The sequence below is a fragment of the Anas acuta genome, chromosome 26 (genome assembly GCF_963932015.1).
Source record: "Anas acuta chromosome 26, bAnaAcu1.1, whole genome shotgun sequence".
Lineage (NCBI taxonomy): Eukaryota > Metazoa > Chordata > Aves > Anseriformes > Anatidae > Anas > Anas acuta.
Window position 1 is genome coordinate 1971823 of NC_089004.1, and position 17884 is coordinate 1989706.

Below are 17884 nucleotides of genomic sequence, written 5' to 3' on the forward strand. Positions count from 1 at the left end.
GGGCTGTTTCTGTGTGTACTGCGTGGCAGCCTGCAGGGGAGGTGTACAGCAGGGCAGCTTTACTGGGATCCGCACACCTCTGTGGTCAGAGCCCCCTCCTGCCCTGATCCCTGTCCCCAGTGGGTGCAGGACCAGCCTGGGGGCAGCGGGCTCACGGCTGCACCCCCCAGCCTGAGCTTCCTCCACTGCAGCCCAGCCACGGCTCCTGAAACACAGCCTCCAACGTGCCCCCAAACTTTTATTTTTACATCAACCAAGCACACAGGCAAAGTCACGTCAGGCTGCCTCAGCCGAAGGATCCCAGCTATCCCCTTGTGAAGGACACGGCCCCACGGAGCACTCAGCTGCAGGCTGGCCCTCGGGGCTCGTGTCCCCACGCTCCCTGGGATGTGGCAGTGCCGTGTTCCCTTTTGCTGTGCCGAGGAGCAGCCCCGAGGCTGGGACCCAGCTGTGCATGCAGAGCAGATAAAGGCAGCACTGGGGAGGCAGAGGTAGTTTCCCAGCTTGGTGCAACAGAGAGGTTGTTTGTGTCCCACCAGGCCCCTCGCAAAGCCCAGGGGGGGCAGTGGGTGCTGAGGGTGCTGCTGCCCTTAAGGCTGAGCCTGGGAGCTGCCGGCTCTCCCTTGGGTGCCGGCGTGAGCCCACACCCTGGTGTGCAGGGGCAGCGCCGCTCAGGGCCCCAAGCTGTGCTCAAATTCCATCCCCAGCTAGGGAAAGGCACCGGCGGCAAGTGTAAGAGCACGATCTGCGGTGACTGGAGGGGGGTGGCCCTTCACAGCGGGTCCCTTCTCCCCTGCCAGCACCGAGCCAAGGCGAGGGACCCCGAGGAGCAGGGGGATGGCGCCGCGCAGGCACTGTGAGGCAGGGAGGGGTGAGCAGAGGCAGAGAGGGAGTCACGGGCCTGAGCTGTGCACCACAGGCCCTAACACTGCTCGAGCTGGGCATCGCCCCCCCGTCTCCCACTGAGTCCTGAGTAAAACCAAAGAGGTGCAGGATTAGGCCCTGCGGGGGGCCAGAGGGTTCTGATGAGAGCCCTGGGGCAGGAGGCAGAGCCTGTCCCACCCCGGAGGCCCCGGGCTTGCTCCTGCCTGGCCCCAGGCACACGCAGCGACAGCTGGGCACGGCCACTGCTCAGAGGAACACGGGCTGCTCCTGCCCCGTCAGCAAGCGGTACGTGGAGGCTGGCATGGTCTTGATGTGGACCTAGGCAGAGACACGTGGATCAGCTGGGAGATGCCAGCCCCAGGCTGCTGGGGCAGAGCCCCGAGCCCAGCCCACAGCGTCTGCAGGGAGCACAGGGACCTCGGTGGTCCCCCAGCCGGGGTCTGCCTTACCTCGCTGACAGCCTGCGTGAGGATCTGGATGATCTTCTCGTGCGGCGTGGCCACCACGCTCTGCCCGTTGATCTCGATGATGCGGTGCCCCACACGGATGCCGCCTTTCTCTGCGATGCCCCCGCGCATCAGGCTGCAGATCTGGGGAGCAGGGAGTGCTGCTGAGATCAGAGCCGTGCTTGTACCCCGGGGAATGCACCACGACCACCCCAAATCCCCTCCTCCAGCAACAGCTCTGGGCTTGGTGCTGTCTCCTCCAGCCCAAGGGTCTGCAAACGAGCATAGGGACGGCCCCTGGCACTGCTGTGGTGGGATTCGTGCTGAGCTGCACGGCAAGAATGCTCCACAGGCTTTTGGCCCCCTGGCCTGCACAGAGCTCCTCTCCCCACATCCACACATTGAACCTCATGCTCCTGTCCCTTCTCCCTGGGGCAGCAGCTCCTGCGTGCTGGTGGGGTGACCATGTCTCAGTACGAGCAGGAGCATGAGCTGGTGGGAAATGCAACCACGTCTCTGCTGCCCACCCACCCCATCCTCTCCTGCTGATCCTGGAAACGCTCCTCTCTGCCTTCCTTCTCTGCCTTCCCGGGGCGTTTCAAACACAGCCACCGTGCAGCTCAGAGCAGGGAGTGGCCAGGGCACCGGGGACGGTGACAAATGTCACAAAGGACACGTCAAGGTAGTCAGGAAGAAACCACCACCCCGAAACCAAACAGCTAAGGAGCTCCAAGGAGACAAACCCAAACAGCAGCACCACAGGAGAGCTACGAGGAGCCTTTCACCTCGGCACTGCAGACACCCTTGAAACCTCAGCCCCAGCAGAGGCCGGGAGCATCGGTGCTGTGTGCTCGTCCACGCAGACACAGCCAGAGCCACGCGTCCCCCTGCCAGATGGGCAGCACAAGCCCTCGGCTGACCCTGGCCTGGCTCGGCTGCTGTCCCTGCCAGCACTCACCACGCCGTTCTCAACGCAGAAGCCCAGCTGGTACTTGGAGTCGGGGCGCCGGATGACAGCCGTGGTGACGGGGGGACAGTGCACTATGTTCAGTGTCACCTCCGTCTGGTGCTTCAGCTCCTGGAAGATGGGATGGGGGCGCGTCAGACTTCAGAAAGCCATTTGGAGGGGCTGAGAGGGGCGACACGGCCACGCTGCTCATGGGGTGCTGAGGATTAGCGCCCTGTTTGCAATGGGGAAACTGAGGCACGCACAAGAATACTGCCGTGCTCAAAAGGGGAGAGGAACTTACAAACCCAGCCCAAGACACCCCACTCTGTCCTTGAGACCACGCTGCTTCCAGCTCAGGAGGCTGAAGGCGCAACAGGATCCCCCCAGGGTATTTGGCCACCTCCCCACCTCCCTGGGCAGGGCCCTGCCCACACCCTGCTGCAGGTTCAGCCCCAGCTTTGTCACCGCCTCGTCACATCTCCACCTGCCAAACGTGCTCCTAACACCCACCCATCCCCTCCCCGGGAGCATTTGGGGGGACACCCAAATATCAGACACCGTGGACGTGTTCAGGGCTCTGCCCTGGCAGCGGGGGCACCCCGGGCTCACCCGGATGATGCTCTGGCAGGTGGTGAGGGGCAGCCCCACCAGGCTCGTCCCGTTGACGGACATGAGGCGGTCCCCGATGCTCAGCTCGCCCGAGCGCTCCGCAGGGCCCCCGTGCATGAGGTTGGCGACCACCACCGTGGGCAGGATGGAGCCCCAGCCCGACTCCACGATGGCGATGCCCAGGATCTCCCCCTTCTGCTTCCGGATGCAGACCTGTGGGGGTGGACACGGGGAGGTGGTGGGCACGAGAAGAGGGGTGCTGGGTCACGGGGCACGTGTCACAGCCCCAGCACGGGGCTCAAAGCAAGCTGCGAGGGGGCCCCGTTCTGTAGGGAACACCTCAGCTGCTCAGGGAGCCACTGTGAGGTGCCACAGAGAGGTGCCAGCAGGCACCGTGCTGATACCCCAACGCTGTCTTCACCCCTCCAAAGCAGCTCTTACATCCTTGCAGTTCTCCTGCCGGGAGAAGTGGGTCAGCTCTGCATTGTACTGCTCCTGGTCCTCAAGGGCACGGCTGTACTGGCGAGGGCTCAGCTCACTCGGGTCGATGCTGTTGGCCTCCAGGAAGCGCTGGTAAGCCACACCAAATGCCTGCCCGATGGCCTGAGCGATGATCTGGGCCTGGGGATAGAGAGGGATCGTTGGTGCCCATAGTTTGGGGCCACAGCCTCATGCCAAACTGGGCCCAGCAGCTGCCAGCACCATTCTGCCCAGCGCAGACGAGGTTTGGGAGCTGCAGAGCATCCTGGCTCCTGCCCCGCACCTTTTCGTGGTGCCAATCCCATTCTTTTCTCACCGGGACCCTCTACATGGGGGTGGTGCCCAGGCTCCCTCCTCCTCTCTCTGACTGCATCAAAAGCCCCCAGCGCAGACACCAAGCACCCGGTCACTACAGCAGGATGGGGACCAGGACCCCAACGCCACCCTGCCCTCCCGAGGGTCTCGCTTCCACTCACATCGGCCGAGTGGAAGACGTGGCAGATCATCTTGTAGAGCCGCTTCTCCTCCGCCGCCTCCGCTCGCCGAGGCAGCTTGCGGCGTGCCATGAGCACCACCAGGGAGCCGATGTCGGCAATGTAGGAGATGGTCTGCAGGGAGTGATCCATCATAGCCTCCTGGCAAGGGGGACACAGCAGAGACCTTCAGCCCACCCCTCCGGGCAGCCCACGGGCCCGCCAGGCACCGCTCCACGTCAGAAGGATTTGGGTGAGGTCTGGTTCAGCCCCCACACTGCTGAAACGTGGCTCAAGAGCCTGGGAGAAATCCACGTATTTGCTAAAAGCTACAAACAGCTCCTTCAATCGAGGGCTCGCTTGGGTCTTCAGGTTTAGTCAGGGGACAACACAGCTTTTTGACCTCCTACTGTAAGGCAGAAAATTATCCTACAGCAAAGAGCTGCAGAGACTTTAAGACCAGCTGCCCTGGAGCTCAGTTTGCTCCCGCGAGGCGTAGTTTGCATGAGAAGCCTCATGCAGCCAGCTGAGGGACGCACGGCACGCGTGTGTGGGATGGCTGTGGAGTGACACGTCTCCTCCCAGCTTCACGGCATCGCCCGTGGGCCATCCCTGTGCATGACCCCACTGCCATGGGCAGGCAGAGGAGATCCCAAAGCGGATGGGAAGGTCTCAGCAGCCCCGGGGCCACGTGGGCATTCCCATTTCTTCTCACCTGTGTGTCAGCCGTGAGCACCTTGATCCTCTGCGTGGAGACAAACAGATCCACCTCTGTCATGGGCTGGGACTCCCCCTCCGGTGCCTGCAAAGTGCCCCAGTGAGGTCCCTGCCCCACAGCCGGGGTTCCCCCTGTGCACAGCCCCGGCCTGAGCATTGCCCCGCACCCACGAGAGGCCAGGCTGTGCCCCCACACACCTTGATCCTGTCCACAGCCTCCTGCGCCTGCGCCATGCGGACGCTGGTGGGGGGGTTCCTCTCGGAGACCAGCTGCGTGGAGCCCAGGTACTTTGCCCCAAAAATCACCCCGTCCAGCAGATCCTCTGGGTCGCAGGGGCCTGGAACTGAGATATTGGGAGGGATAAAGCAGGGGCTGGTTTCCTCCTGACTCTGAAGGCTGGGGGCTGCCAGCTGCTGCTGTGTTTGCTGTGCTCCTACACGCGGCGAGGTGGCTCAGTGCCTGGGAGATGGGCTCCTGGCACCACAGGGGGACCAACGCTGACCCCAGGGCTTCCTCCTCCTTCACTGGGCACCACCCCAGATCCTTGAAGCACCCCACTCACATAGCAGAAGGTGAGCTGTGAGCAAACCAGCCACCCAAAGTCTGCAGCCATATTCTCCAAAATGTAGCAACAGCGCCTCTGCCCAAGGAGCCCCTTCTCCTGGGCGCAGAGCCGAGCGCTCCTTCCCCAGCTGGGACCCCCGGCCACCCCATGTTCGTGTCGGTGCAGGAGGCGATGGCTCAGGACTCCTGGTTCAAGCAGAGCTGCTACTCACCATCTTTGAAGGCTGGACAGGAGGAAGAGGACTCCTTGTTCTGCAAAGCAACGAGAGGGGGGGTGAGACCCTGACTGGGAGCCTGGGGGGCACCAGGAGAGTGTGGGCACAGGGTGCTGGGGCTGAGGGACCCGTTCAGACCCACCGGCCTCCTCCCCAGGGCGTGCACGCCTCAGGCAGGTGTGAACGTCCTGCACATTCAGCAGGAGCCAGAGCTGACACTGAGGGTCTTGTCCAAGCACCTCAGCAACGCATGGCTCCGCAAGCCCCAGGGAAAAGCCCTCCCTTGCTCCCCTCTGCCCCCCCCCAAAACCCCACGAGGAGGCAGAGCCTGGGGGCACATCCCGGCTCGCTGCCACCCCATGGGCCGTGCACTCACAGTGACGCTGCCTTGGGGCAGCCGCTCTTTCTCCGGGGCCGCAGCAGGAGACAGGGCCGCCCAGGTTGGCTCTGGCGAACTGTCCCGGTTGCCCTCGCAGGTGGGGTCAACCTCGCCGAGCCCCTCTCCATAAAACCATCCACCAGCAGGTCCCCCCTGCGAGCCGCCCGGCCCTCCGGGCTCCACCACCGCCGCCACCGCTTCCTCTGGAGCCTGCAGCATCTCCAGGCTGGTCCCGGCCAGCACGTCGGAGCGGGCCAGGGGCGTCTCTTCACCAGCTTCGGGCAATCCCCCCTCGTAGCTCAGGAGGCTCAGCAGATCCTCCCGGTCGGCCTCGGCGAAGAGCAGCCCGTGGCAGGGCCGGGAGCAGGCCGAGTGCTGGGAGCAGCAGGGCCGCGTCGCCAGGCCCCTGCCCGTGGCCACATGCAGCGGGCACGGCCGGCACCCGCCCCGACACCCCGCGGAGCCCCTCGGCTGCCGCTCGCCCACCGCCGGGGCCGTGCCGGGGCTCGAGGCCAACGGCGGCTCCGGGGCATCGCGGAGGCTGGGGTCGAGGGTCTCGAGCTGTGCCAGCAGCCCCTGCATCTCCGCCGCCTCCGCGTCCTCGGGGGCTTCGTCCAGCTCCATGTCCCCGCTGCTGGGGGCGCGGGGCGGCCCCGCTCCCCGAGGGGCTCCCCCCACGCCGGGCTCCTCCACCTCCTCTCCCCCGTCTCGTCCCGAGGCCTCGGCGGTGCCGGTGCCCGGGGCTGCTTCACCCCCTCGCCGACCCCCGGCGGTGCCGGTGCCGGTACCGGGGGGCTCCACGCCGGGCCCCGGGGCTGCGGGCTGCCCCCCCGGCCCTTCCTCCGTGTCCATGGCCGGCGGCTCGGGGGCCGAGGGCTCAGCCTGGAAGTCCATGCTGCTCTCCATGGCGGCTGGGGGGGGGGGGCAGGGGACGGGGAGCGGGGCACGGAGGGGCCCTGGGGGTGGCGCTGCCCCGGGCCCGGAGCGGAACGGAGCGGGCCCGGCCGGGGCGGAGCGGGACGAGGCCGCCGCCATTTCCGGGCCCGCCCCCCCCCCGCCATGGCCGCGCGGCTGCTGCTGAGGGCGGCCAGCGCCGTGCGGCACGGCCCGGCCCGGGGGTACGCCAAGAAACCGGGTGAGGGCCCCGCACCGCGCCCCGGCCCCGGCCCCGGCCCCAAGCCCTGCCCCGGCCCCGTCCTTCTCCTATCCCGGCCCCGTGTCCCAGCCCCGTGTCCCAGCTCTGCCCCATGCCGGCGTCCCAGCCCTGTTCCAGTGTCCTGGCCCCGTGTCCCAGTCCTGTCCTATTCCAGTGTCCCATCCCCATCCCAATGTCCCAGCCCCATGTCCTATCCTCACCCTGTCCTGACCCCATCTCCCAGCCCTGTCCCAATGTCCTGGCCCCGTGTCCCATCCTTGTCCCGTCCTAGCCCCATGTCCCAGCCCCATGTCCCAGCCCCATCCCAGTGTCCCAGCCCCATAACCCATCCCCATCCCAATGGCCTAGCCCCATGTCCCATCCTCATCCCGTCCTGACCCCATCTCCCAGCCCTGTTCCAGTCTCCCGGCCCTGTGTCCCAGCCCCATTTCCCAGCCCCATTGCAATGTCCCACCCCCATATCTGATCCCCATCCCAATGTCCCAGCCCTATATCCCATCCCCATCCCAATATCCCAGCCCCATGTCCTATCCTCATCCCAGTCCCGGCCCCCAGTCCTCCATCCCCTCACCCCGTGGCCTCCTCCTCTTGCTCCTGCCCCAGCCCCGCTCCTCAGCCCCATCCCCGTGTCCCCCTGCCTGACCGTGCCCCCGTCCCTGCAGGCACGAAGGTGAAGGGTAAGAGCGTGCCGAAGGAGGAGCTGAAGGGGCCGGAGGTGTGCACGGACCCCGTCAAGCTGGCCACCTATGCCATGGGTGTCAACTACCACAAGGACAGCCCCGACGTGGCCCTGAAGCCCGACTCCGAGTACCCCGACTGGTAAGTGGGGCCCTCCTGAGGTGCCTGGCCCCAAAAACCCATCCCGAGGACACCATCGGGATGGGAACTGCTCTCCTCCTTGGGGCTGGGGGCTCGGGGACCTGCCCTGGTAGCAGTGGATGGGGTGGGTGAGGGATCCGTGCCCTGATCACACCCTACTGCCCCTCCATCCTCCTTCGTCCTCCTGGTTGCAAACTCACGTCCTCTGCGTTCGCCCCCAGGCTTTTCCAGATCCACCTGGGGCCCCCCAAGAAGCTGGAGGAGATGGACCCCGACTCCATCGAGTACTGGAGGCGCCTGCGGAAGTACAACACGTGGCAGCGCAACCGGCTGAAGAAGGGCAAGAAGCTGTAGGTGCTGCAGACCTCACGGCACCGCAGCTGCCCCGGGTGCCGCACGGACGGCACTGGGACCAGCTCCTGTTGTTGGTCTCTTACTCTTGCTGTGAACTGGGAATAAATCTCTGGCGAGGCTGATGCCTCTTCCTGAAGCTGTGGCAAACCCACGTCCTCCGCAAGCTCAGTGTGGGCCTCCCCTCCTGCCCAGGGTTGGTGGAGGATCGAGGCCCTGAATTCTTGGTGTTTTTGCTGAAGCAGAAGCTCTGTTTATTGTTCACAGAAGGAGCCCAAGCTGCCAAACCCTTCCCGTTCCCTCTGTCAGTGTGCGCTGCAGTGACGGGGAGTACAGGCAGTGCTGGGTGGTGGCATGGGGTGGGAGTGACTCCACCGGTGTCACTGTGTCCCACAGGAGGGAGGTGTCAGGGGGCAGCCAGCACCCCTGGGGACGAGAGGAGGGAGGTCGGGGTCTGGGGGTGCTGGTGGGTGCAGTGAGCAAGTTGAGGGGACACCACAGCCCCTTCTGCAGCAGGAGGGCTCGCAGCGCCATCCCCACCCTGTGTTCTCACCTCCTCCTCTGGCTCAGCATCCCGAGGGAGCGGGCTGGGCTGGGGGGTGCAGCAGAGGGGGGCACGTCTGTCCTGCTCAGCTGAGCCCCTTCCCCTTGGGGAAGTCGTGGCTTCCAGCCTGCCCTTCCAGCAGGGTCTGCAGCCACATCTTCCCTGAGCATGGGGGGCTTTGCTGCCCCCTCCCCACGTGTCCTCAGCCTGGCGGAGTCCAGCATCTCCCCGCGGCCCCGGTCCTGCCTGTTTGGTGCCGTAGGGGCAGGACGGGCAGTGGGGCCGCTGCCACCCCGGTACGGGGCCGTGCCCAGCTCCCTGCAGCTGTGACGCCCACGCTGTGCAGCACAGGAAGCGGTGGAGGAAAGCAGAAGTGCCATGCCGTGGTGCTGGGGGGGGAGCTTTTGTTTTTAACCTTCATTTCCTCTGCGTGGGGCTCGGTGCACGCCGAGCTCAGAGCTGACGGCTCCAGGCAGGCTCCTCCGGCAGGAGCTGCCCCGAGGCTGGGGCCAGGCCGTGCCAGAGGTGAGTGCCCTGCGCCTTCCAGGCCCTGTCCTCTCCGTGCCCACCCCGGTGCTTGTCCCCATGTCCCCCGTGGCCCCGTGCTGAGCCGGGTGGATCATGCACAAGGGGCAGGGCGGTCGGTGCTGCGCTCCCTTCGCTGCCAAAGCCCCGCGTCCCCGTGCACGGTGCCCAATTCCTGCTCCCAGGGCTCAGATTCTGTGCTCCACTCCCCTTGTCGTCCCCCGGGGCTCCTCGTGGTGGCCCAGCAGGGTTCAGGCCACCTCCAGAGCCACCACCACGGGGTGACAGCGAGGGGGCTGCTCCCCACCCCTGAGGTGCAGACGCCACGCGGTGTCTGTGCAGGAAGGAGCGGGGTGCCCAGGCTGTGCCGTGCCTTGTCCCAGCCCTGCTCAGCCTCCCACGATGGGACATCCTCTGTGTCCCCTAAAGGGATGGGAAGGTGGCAGGGGACATTCCCCTTTTCCAGTTCCTTGGACCCCATCCTGCCAAGGTCCCGGGGGCTACCCCACTGCGGCCCTGGCCCCTTGCCCAACACCAGAGGCGGAGCAGGGTCCCGGTGCCACTGTCACAGCTCTCGTCCTCTGGGCTCAGAGGGGGATCTTGGGGCATTCTTGGCTGGTGGCCGGATCCTGCAGACCCCGGGATGGGGCCGGGAGGTGACACAACACCAGCGGGCTGGTGCTGGTGCTCTCCATCCCCGTGCCAGTGTTGCTGCATTGGGCCACCAGCCAGCAGCTCCCGAGGGTGCCCAGTGGGGCACGGGCACCGTCACTTTGTCACCCGCTGATGTCCCATCCCCTCCACACCCCCAGGGGACGGAATGGGGGACTGGAGCTTGCCCATCAGCTCTCTGGGCGAGGAGGTGGTGGCCCGGCTCTGTGAGCTCCTGGACAACGCCAGCCGGGGCTGGCGCAAGCTGGCCGAGGTGGCCGGGGCGGAGAAACGCTTCAAGTGCAGGTAGGAGCAGGATGGACCCTGCGGAGGGCACAGCTGGGCTTCTGTCCCCTGCTGGGTGACAAAACACAGAGACGGGGCAGGAGATGGGGCAGGGCTGAGCGGGGGGCACCCCCCACCCCGCTGTGTCCCCGTTTTCCCGTGTTGAGCCCCGGCCATCCCGGGGGTCCCCATGGTGCTGAGCCCTGCGGGCGCTCCGCAGCGAGGAGGAGCTGGAGGTGTGCTCGCTGAAGGTGCTGGAGCCCCGCGGCAGCCCCACGCAGTGCCTCCTGCAGCTCCTGGCCGAGCGCGACTGCAGCCTCAAGTACCTGCTGGGCTGCCTGGACAGGATGGGGCACACGCAGGCCTGCCAGGTCCTCAGCAGTGCCGGTAGGGACGGGCTGGGGGGCATGGGGAGGGGCACCGGGGGAAGGGGGATCAGCGGGAGGAACGTGGGGAGGTGAGGGGCAGCTCTTCCTGGGGGTGGGGTGGGATGGGATGGGATGGGATGGGATGGGATGGGATGGGATGGGATGGGATGGGATGGGATGGGATGGGATGGGATGGATGCAGCAGGGTGGGATGAGGTGGCATGGGATGGGACGGGGTAGGGAAGGATGGATGGGACCTTGTGTGATGAGGGGGGGCAGGGGGGGCTGGGAGGGGACAGGCTGTGATGGGATGAGGTGTGATGGGTTGGGACGGCACGGGGTGGGCTGGGGTGGAGCAGAGGGGATGGTACGAGGTGCCACAGGGTATGGTGGGACAGGAATGGTGCAGAACGCCAAGTGACAGGACAGGATGGGGTGGCATTGAATGGGACGAGGCAGGATGAGATGGTCGGGGTGGGACGGAGCAGGCTGCAGTGGGATGGGGCACAACGGGACAGGACAGGACAGGGCTGGGTGTGACGGGGTGGTGTGGGATGGGGCTCTCGGCCAGCCCGGGTTCTTCTCCCTCTCCCGCAGTCCATGACATGATCCGCATCACGGTGCAGCCGGAGTCACAGGTGGTGGCAGAGGGGGCACGGGTGTCCCTCAACTGCTGGGCCACCGGCCCGCCGGGGCTCGCCTACCAGTGGTTCTGCGGGAAGCAGGAGGTGAGTCCCACACCGCCACATCAAGCTGGTGCCCCAGGCCCCCTCCCTGGCTGAACCCCCACCCTGAGCCCCTGTCCAAGCCCCCCACCTCCTCCCGTAGGTGCCCGGAGCCACGGCCCCGGAGCTGGTGATCGACACGGCCGCCCCGCCGGGCCCACCCCGGTGGTTCATCTGCCGCGTCAACTGCGGGGCCGCCTTCGCCTTCTCCAGGTGGGCCCAGGTCCAGGTGGAGAGGAGCAGCAGCCCCAGCTCAGGTGGGCCCCCAGCTCCCTGTGCTGGCACCCACGAGGTGTCACTCGCCTGCGGGACCAGGGGGGCTCGCAGAGGGCGTCACTCAGAGCCCGGGGGGCCCCTGTCAGACCTGCTGCCTGTCTGCTCCCCAGCCAGCGGTTACTGCCCCACCATGGCGGGGCTGCAGATCCTGCGGCAGCCGCAGCCGTGCTGCCTGGCTGAGGGGGACACGCTGCTGCTGGAGTGCAGAGCCATCGGCAACCCGCCGCCGCAGTACCAGTGGTTCAGGAACCGGCGTCCCGTGGAGGGTGCACGGGCACCACAGCTCCAGGTACTGGGGGGCCCCCTGCCTGGTGCAGCACGGCACGGCATGGCATGGCATGGCACGGAGCAGTGCAGCATGGCACGGCACAGCATGGTGGCATGGTGCAGTGCAGAATGGTGCAGCACAGCACAGAGCAGCATGGCACAAAGCAGCACTGCATGGCACGGCGTAGTGCAGCATGGCACAGCACAGCATGGTGTGGCACGGCACGGCACGGTGCACTGCAGCCTGGCACAGCATGGCACAGCGTGGTGCAGTGCAGAATGGCACGGCACAGCGTGGTGCAGCACAGCACGGCGTGGTGCAGCATGGCACAGCGTGCCGTGGTGCCCCTAGCTCCTCTCTCCATCCCGCCGCCAGGTGCAGCTGGTGACGACGGCCGAGCGGGGCAGCTACTCCTGCCACGTGTTCAACCTCTTCCACGAGGTGTGGAGCCAGGAGGTGGACGTGGAGATCGGTGAGGGGAGGGGGGCAACCTCCATGTCCCCTGTCCCCCACCCCGTGTCTTTGTCCTGGCTCTTCTCACCCCCACAACCCCCTCCCATGGCCTCTCTACTTCCTCACATTTTGGGGGGCTTCAGCACCGCGCTGTCTGGGCGCTACAAAATGGGGTTCCCTCCAGCCCCATAGCCCCCCTGTGCCCCTGCTCCCCCTCTCCTGACCCCCCACCCCCCCTTTGTGCTGCCCCAGGCCCACGGCTCTTTGCCTCTGGAGGCTCCTGGCAGGATGGGGACAGAGGTAGGTGCAGGTGGCGTGGCTCTGTCCCTGCTGCTCTGCTCAGGGCACCGCACTCAGGGCCATGCCACCACGCTTCTCTCTTTCCAGCCCCCCCAGAGCCCGGCAGTCCTGACCAGCTGTACGGTAAGAGCCCATCCACGAGGGGTTGGGGACCCTGTGGGGCTGTGACCGTCCCCATTGTCACCCCCAAGGCCTGCTTTGCTTGGCCAGGCTCGAGCATGGGTGCAGCACCCTGGGGAGAGAGGCAGGGGCTGGTGTGCGTGGTGACACCGGGAGCATCGGGAGGGGTGGCAGGGACAGCAGGAGCATCCTGAGCGTGCCCCTCTCATGTCCCGGCAGCCACGGACAAGGTGGCCCTGCTGATCGGCAACATGCACTACCTGCACCACAAGCACCTGCGGGCGCCCATGGTGGATGTGCACGCGCTGAGCTCCCTCCTGCGCCAGCTCGACTTCAAGGTGGTCTCGCTGCTGGACCTGGGCAAGGACGAGATGCAGATGGCTGTCAACGAGTTCCTCCTGCTCCTCGACAAGGGCGTCTACGGTGGGGCAGCTTCGGGGGGCACTGGGGAGGGGCTTGCACTGGTGGGGTTTGGGGGTGGCGGGGTGAGAAGCCTGGGGTGAGGACTGGGGAGGGCCCTGAAGCTTGGGGAGGTGCAAGGAGGGACGTGACCCGCTGCTGTCCCCTCCCGCCAGGTTTGCTTTACTACGCCGGGCACGGCTACGAAAATTTTGGCAACAGCTTCATGGTGCCCATCGACGCCCCCAGTTCCTACACCTCCGCCCACTGCCTGTGCGTGCAGCGGGTGCTACGGTGCATGCAGCAGCGGCACACCGGCCTCAACATCTTCCTGCTCGACATGTGCCGCAAGAGGTGACCGAGCCCCCCCGGCACAGAGCAGGGTCCTGGCACCGGGTGCCTGCCACCCATGGGTGCCGGATCCTGGGGGAGCAGAGCGAGGTGTCCCCCGTGCCCCAGCTGTGGCGTTGTGTGGATGCCCCGGGTGTCACTGCTCCAGTTTAACCCCGCTGTGGTCAGGGTCTGGGGTGCCTCGGGTGGATTTGGGGGGGCTGCACCCCCCGAGGGTTCTCACAGCGCCCAGCCCTGCCCAACTGCTCTCTTACAGGAACCTCAACGACGACACCATCCCGCAGGTCGGGGCGCTGCAGGTGACGGCCAACATCGTCTTCGGCTACGCCACGTGGGTCCCCTTCCCACTGCCCTGGTGCTGCCCCCGTCTTCCTCGCTCCAGGGCCAGCGGGACACATCCTGCCTGGGCCTGGAGCGGGGCTGGGGCTCAGCCCCGTTTGAACCACATCTTGATCCGGGCCGCTGGCTCCCCCTGGTCGATGCTGGAGGTGCTGGGTGTCGCAGCCTCCAGTCCCCTACGGGGATGGGGGATGCTCGCAGCCCTGCTCAGCTCTGGGCAGTGCCCAAGGGGGTCAAAGCACCGAGGCTCCTCAGGGATTTGGGCTGAGGATGCTTTAAGCATCCAGGATCTGGCCACAGCGCTGTGGCTGAGCTTCCCCAGGGCTCAGTGGGGGCTGGTTCTTGGAGCGGCCCCCCATGGATGGAGGGGTCCCACGGATGGAGCCCACCCCTGCCCCATCCCCGCAGGTGCGCAGACGCCGAAGCCTACGAGCTGAGCCAGGGCGAGCTCTCCAACGGCGTCTTCGTCAGCTTCCTCAAGCGCTGGCTGCTGGATGACGAGAAGATCACGGTGCTGCTGGACAAGGTGGCCGAGGGTGAGTGGTGAGCAGCGGGGACCCTGGGGACGGGAGCGTCCCCCACTGACCCCCCTGTCCCTCTCGTCCCCCCGCAGACATGGGCACCCTGGAGATCACGCGGGGCCGCCAGGCGCTGGAGCTCCGCAGCAACCTCTCGGAGAGGCGAGCGCTGACGGACCCCATCCGCGCCCCGGGCCGGGACGAGACCTCCGCCAGGAACCTGCAGTGGGCCAAGGCCCATGGTGAGCACCGCGGCCACCGCACCCAGCGCTGGCACCTGAGGGGACGTGGAGGGGACGGCCCCGAGGTGTGGGGCGAGGTGGCAGGCAGCAAATCCAGTGCCCAGTGGGTTTCTCTGGCGCAGCACCACCAGCCCTGGGCTTCGCACCGGGGCTGCCCCGAGGGTCACCGCTGTGGTGGTGACCGAGGAGGTGCCAGCCCCGTGCTCGCTGTCCCGGCAGTGCTCCCGGAGAGCCGCCACCTGCACTTCAGCTGCGGCATCACCGTCCAGCTGGGCTTCGCTGCCGAGTTCTCCAACATCATGATCATCTACACCCGCATCCTGGCCGCCCCCAGGGACATCACCGAGTGCGTGGCCAAGCTCACCGACATCCCCGAGGTGGGGCAGGGCGCTGATGCCCTCGGCAGGGCGGTGACGGGGGGGGGGGTCCCCAGTGGGCTGTGGGTTTTTCAAGGTCGCACATCACCCACGGCAGGAGCTGGACGTGGACCTCAAGTGCACCAACAGGGAGAGCCCCGAGGAGGTGGGCAGCCCCTTGTCACCCTCCTGGAGCCCCGGCTGCCCCTCCTGCTGCCTCTACAGCCGCCTCTGCGGCCTGCAGAAACTGCGGGTAAGGCTCACGATGAATGTTAAGGGGTAGGAGGGGAATGAAGCCACCGTCCCCATGCTGCAGGGTGGGTGCCCACGCTGCCGTGCCCCGCAGCAGGAGCTGGCCTTCACCGTGTGCCTGCAGTACCGCTACCGCGGCATGGACGACTTCGTGGAGGAGCGGCGGGCGGTGAGCGTGGGCAAGCCGCTCATCGCCAAGCTCAACCTGCACCTCGGCCCCGCCGCCGCCTCGCAGCCCCCCTCGCAGAGCTCCCTTAGCCCCCTCTCCAGCTCTCCCCCAGGGAGCTGGGGGGCGGCGGGGGGCTGCTGGGGAAACACCCCCGAGGAGAACCTGAGCCCCAAGGGGCCAGGCTCACACAGCCCGTAGATGGGCGCGCGGCCCCCGCTCTACACCTCGTGCCCCGTCTGGCCTGGAGGGGACAGAGGGGATGGGGACGGAGCTGGGTGCTGAGGGGCTGAGCCCTGTCCTGCCCTGCACCGGGGATGTGGGGCTCGCTGCTTGGCACCTTGGGGGGGGCCAGCACGGTGCAGGGCACTGCCCCCTGCCCCGGACAGGGACAGCCCCACGGATGGCACATCGCCACCCCACAGCTGTACAGGGAATGCCAGCCCCAGCCCCATGGCACTGCCAGCCCCACATCGAGGACACGGCCCCATATAGAGGACACGGCCCCACATCCCCTGCCGTGCCACTGCCACCCCCAGAGACAGGACGCTGTCCCTGGCATGGCAGCGCCACCCCCGTCCCCCCCAGGGCAGTGCCAGCCCCAGGGCTCCCCGTGGCCGTGCCCACTTGGCATGGCGGTGGCATTGCCCCTTGCTCCGTGGGGCAAGGAGGGGATGGAGGCAGGGGACTCAGCGAGGCGTCGCGCCGGGGCAGGGTTGGGCTCGTTCAGGCCTAGGAGAAATAGAGAGAAATAAGCAGATTAGGGGGCAAATCCCAAGGGGAGGATTAGGGGGGAGCAAAGGGCTCCTGCTTGGCTGGGAGGCAGCCCTGGGGCCATGGGAGACCCACCTGGCCCCCCAGTGCTCCCAGTGGGATGCTGAGCGCCAGCGCTGGCCGGGCCTTGGAAGATTTCAGGGTATGGATGAAATCTGGGGGGGAAAATTGCCATCTGCCTTTTTTTTTTTTTTTTTTTTCCATAATGTACGAGATGGGGGCACAGGGCGTACGCGTGCTTTGCTCGGCCCCATGTGCCAGCATCTGCAAATGTCTCCTTTGGGTCTCAAACGGGGGAAAACACCAATAAAACAGTGAAAGCACGATGGCTCAGCACTTCTCATGGCTCTTCGTGTTCAGGAGGCTTTCTTGGCCAGAAACATCGCCCGTTTCTGCACTAATGAGAGCGACGAGGCTCGCCACGGTGCCACCCAGCACCGCCGGGCACCACGCCTGGCCCTGCACAGCATCGCCACCGGCCACGTGCAAATTAGCTCATTTACATAATTTGTATAACGCCCAGCGCCTCGACAGCACGGAGGAGACCTTCCTCACCCGGGCACACCGAGGCCGGCCTCACCCCGATGCGCCCGCGCTTTTGGGTGGCGGTGGGGGCCCCCCTGACCCAATTAGGCTCGGATTTGGGAGGGGGCAGCCCCCTTCCGAGCCCCCTCCCCGCGCCAGCCGGCTTTTGTTGGTGCTCGTAGGGCCGAGGGGAGCCCGGCCGCCCCGGCGGGGCCGGCGCCAGCTTCTGCCATTATGTCATGCGAAAACCGCAGCCCCCATTCAGCGCGACCCGTCCCCCAGATCAAACCCCATTACTTCCGCGGCCGTTGCTTCATTATCTCCCGGGCCCAGTACGCCTCTGCCCGCGGCCGGTTAATCTAAGCCCGGTCCCATTAGCTGGGCTGGGGAAGCCGGGGGAGCATCGATTATGCGTTTAATGGGTTGTTAAAGGTTTAATTATCACTAACGAAGCAGACGAGCAGCAGCAGCCGGGGGACGGGGACAAGGAGCCGGGTCCCCTCGGGGTCAGCGCCTTGCCTGGCCCAGTGTCACCGCCGCTGCTCCCACCTGACCCCAGTGCCACCAGGGCTGTGGGGACGTCAGCGCTGTCCCTGGGGCTCCCGAGGGGCTGGGACCCGCTGGGGCCGGGCTGGGGGTGCTGGTGCTGAGCGGGGTCTGCTCCCTTCTGGGCCTTGGAGGCAAGGTGGGGACATGGGAGACGGTGTGGTGGTGGTTGTTGGTTCTGTAGCAAGAAATATTTCTGGGAAAATGTCCCCTCTCGGTCTTGCTTTCCCAGGAGTGTCCCCTCTGCCTCCATGGGTGACAGCACAATCGTTTGCATGGCCCAGCCCCTGCCTGTCCCAGCCATGAGCCTCCTAAAGCCATCCTGAGCTGCCCGGTGACGGTGACACCGGCCACGCGCCCTCCCCGGTGCCACTGCGGGGCCCGGCTGGGGACACGGCACATGGCCACCCTCCTGTCCCTGCTCCCACCTGGCACCGTGGCCCCCCCAGGGACCCCACGGGGACAGCACAGCCCCGCTGCCCCCCTCCCGGCGGGCCCCACTGGGGGCCGTGGGGCCGCCCCCTCCCCGGCAATTCCGGCAGCTTTGTGCCTCCACCGCCGGCACCGCTGGAGAGCAATTAGGGCGGCGCAGCGTGGAGTGACGGCGGAGCAGATTCCCCCTGACAAGCAGCCGGGACACGGCGGAGCCAGGCGGCGGGGCCGGATCCGGTCAGCCGGTGGGGACCGAGCCCTGCGTGCCATGGCTGGGTGCAGGAGGGAGGATTTTCCCTGCAGATGCCAAGTGTGGGCGAGGGAAAAGCCGATTTCCCTGGGAAGCTCCTTCCCGCATCCCGGCTAGCGGCAGTGCCCGACTGGAGCGCGACGCACCCGTTCAGCTCATCTCTTTACTGGCCATA

General features: G+C 66.6%; 3 protein-coding genes across 6 annotated transcripts; 2 read left to right on the plus strand and 1 right to left on the minus strand.

Moving 5' to 3' along the window:
• Nucleotides 1–220: 220 nt before the first annotated feature.
• Nucleotides 221–6753, minus strand: APBA3 (amyloid beta precursor protein binding family A member 3). The gene is made up of 10 exons (XM_068661850.1): nucleotides 5716–6753; nucleotides 5337–5376; nucleotides 4758–4903; nucleotides 4558–4644; nucleotides 3846–4004; nucleotides 3331–3510; nucleotides 2890–3102; nucleotides 2290–2409; nucleotides 1335–1475; nucleotides 221–1203 (listed from the first exon to the last, which is right to left on the minus strand). Exons 1-10 carry the CDS (start codon nucleotides 6751–6753, stop codon nucleotides 1132–1134), a joined length of 2196 nt encoding a protein of 731 aa, XP_068517951.1. The 3' UTR covers nucleotides 221–1131.
• On the plus strand, nucleotides 6728–8183 carry MRPL54 (mitochondrial ribosomal protein L54). Its single transcript, XM_068661859.1, has 3 exons — nucleotides 6728–6853; nucleotides 7537–7693; nucleotides 7915–8183. The coding sequence occupies exons 1-3, from the start codon at nucleotides 6778–6780 to the stop codon at nucleotides 8045–8047; spliced, it is 366 nt and encodes a 121-aa protein (XP_068517960.1). The 5' UTR covers nucleotides 6728–6777; the 3' UTR covers nucleotides 8048–8183.
• A 782-nt stretch (nucleotides 8184–8965) lies between these two features.
• LOC137845033 (mucosa-associated lymphoid tissue lymphoma translocation protein 1-like) lies at nucleotides 8966–17818 on the plus strand. 4 transcript variants are annotated; one of them, XM_068661847.1, is made up of 17 exons: nucleotides 8966–9113; nucleotides 9926–10070; nucleotides 10270–10436; nucleotides 11015–11145; nucleotides 11246–11399; nucleotides 11529–11707; nucleotides 12062–12158; nucleotides 12392–12439; nucleotides 12527–12562; nucleotides 12779–12982; nucleotides 13135–13312; nucleotides 13566–13640; nucleotides 14057–14184; nucleotides 14262–14408; nucleotides 14628–14785; nucleotides 14883–15017; nucleotides 17260–17818. In XM_068661847.1, the coding sequence occupies exons 2-17, from the start codon at nucleotides 9934–9936 to the stop codon at nucleotides 17284–17286; spliced, it is 2001 nt and encodes a 666-aa protein (XP_068517948.1). In that variant the 5' UTR covers nucleotides 8966–9113; nucleotides 9926–9933; the 3' UTR covers nucleotides 17287–17818. The 4 variants fall into 4 exon arrangements, with proteins under 4 accessions (XP_068517948.1, XP_068517946.1, XP_068517947.1 ...); XM_068661845.1 differs by lacking the exon at nucleotides 17260–17818 and adding an exon at nucleotides 15111–16282; XM_068661846.1 differs by lacking the exon at nucleotides 17260–17818 and adding an exon at nucleotides 15114–16282.
• Nucleotides 17819–17884: the final 66 nt, after the last annotated feature.

Bases quoted from the DNA above. Each gene is read 5' to 3' on its own strand.
- APBA3 (XM_068661850.1), bottom strand. From the start codon at position 6,753: ATGGCGGCGGCCTCGTCCCGCTCCGCCCCGGCCGGGCCCGCTCCGTTC. The intron at 2,410-2,889 runs GTGAGCCCGGGG...CCCATCTTCCAG, and splicing joins CCTGCCAGAGCATCATCCGG to GAGCTGAAGCACCAGACGGA. The intron at 1,476-2,289 runs GTGAGTGCTGGC...CCTGCTCCCCAG, and splicing joins TCTGCGTTGAGAACGGCGTG to ATCTGCAGCCTGATGCGCGG.
- MRPL54 (XM_068661859.1), top strand. From the start codon at position 6,778: ATGGCCGCGCGGCTGCTGCTGAGGGCGGCCAGCGCCGTGCGGCACGGC. The intron at 6,854-7,536 runs GTGAGGGCCCCG...CCGTCCCTGCAG, and splicing joins GGGGTACGCCAAGAAACCGG to GCACGAAGGTGAAGGGTAAG. The intron at 7,694-7,914 runs GTAAGTGGGGCC...GTTCGCCCCCAG, and splicing joins GACTCCGAGTACCCCGACTG to GCTTTTCCAGATCCACCTGG.
- LOC137845033 (XM_068661845.1), top strand. From the start codon at position 9,934: ATGGGGGACTGGAGCTTGCCCATCAGCTCTCTGGGCGAGGAGGTGGTG. The intron at 14,409-14,627 runs GTGAGCACCGCG...CTGTCCCGGCAG, and splicing joins GCAGTGGGCCAAGGCCCATG to TGCTCCCGGAGAGCCGCCAC. The intron at 14,786-14,882 runs GTGGGGCAGGGC...CACCCACGGCAG, and splicing joins AGCTCACCGACATCCCCGAG to GAGCTGGACGTGGACCTCAA.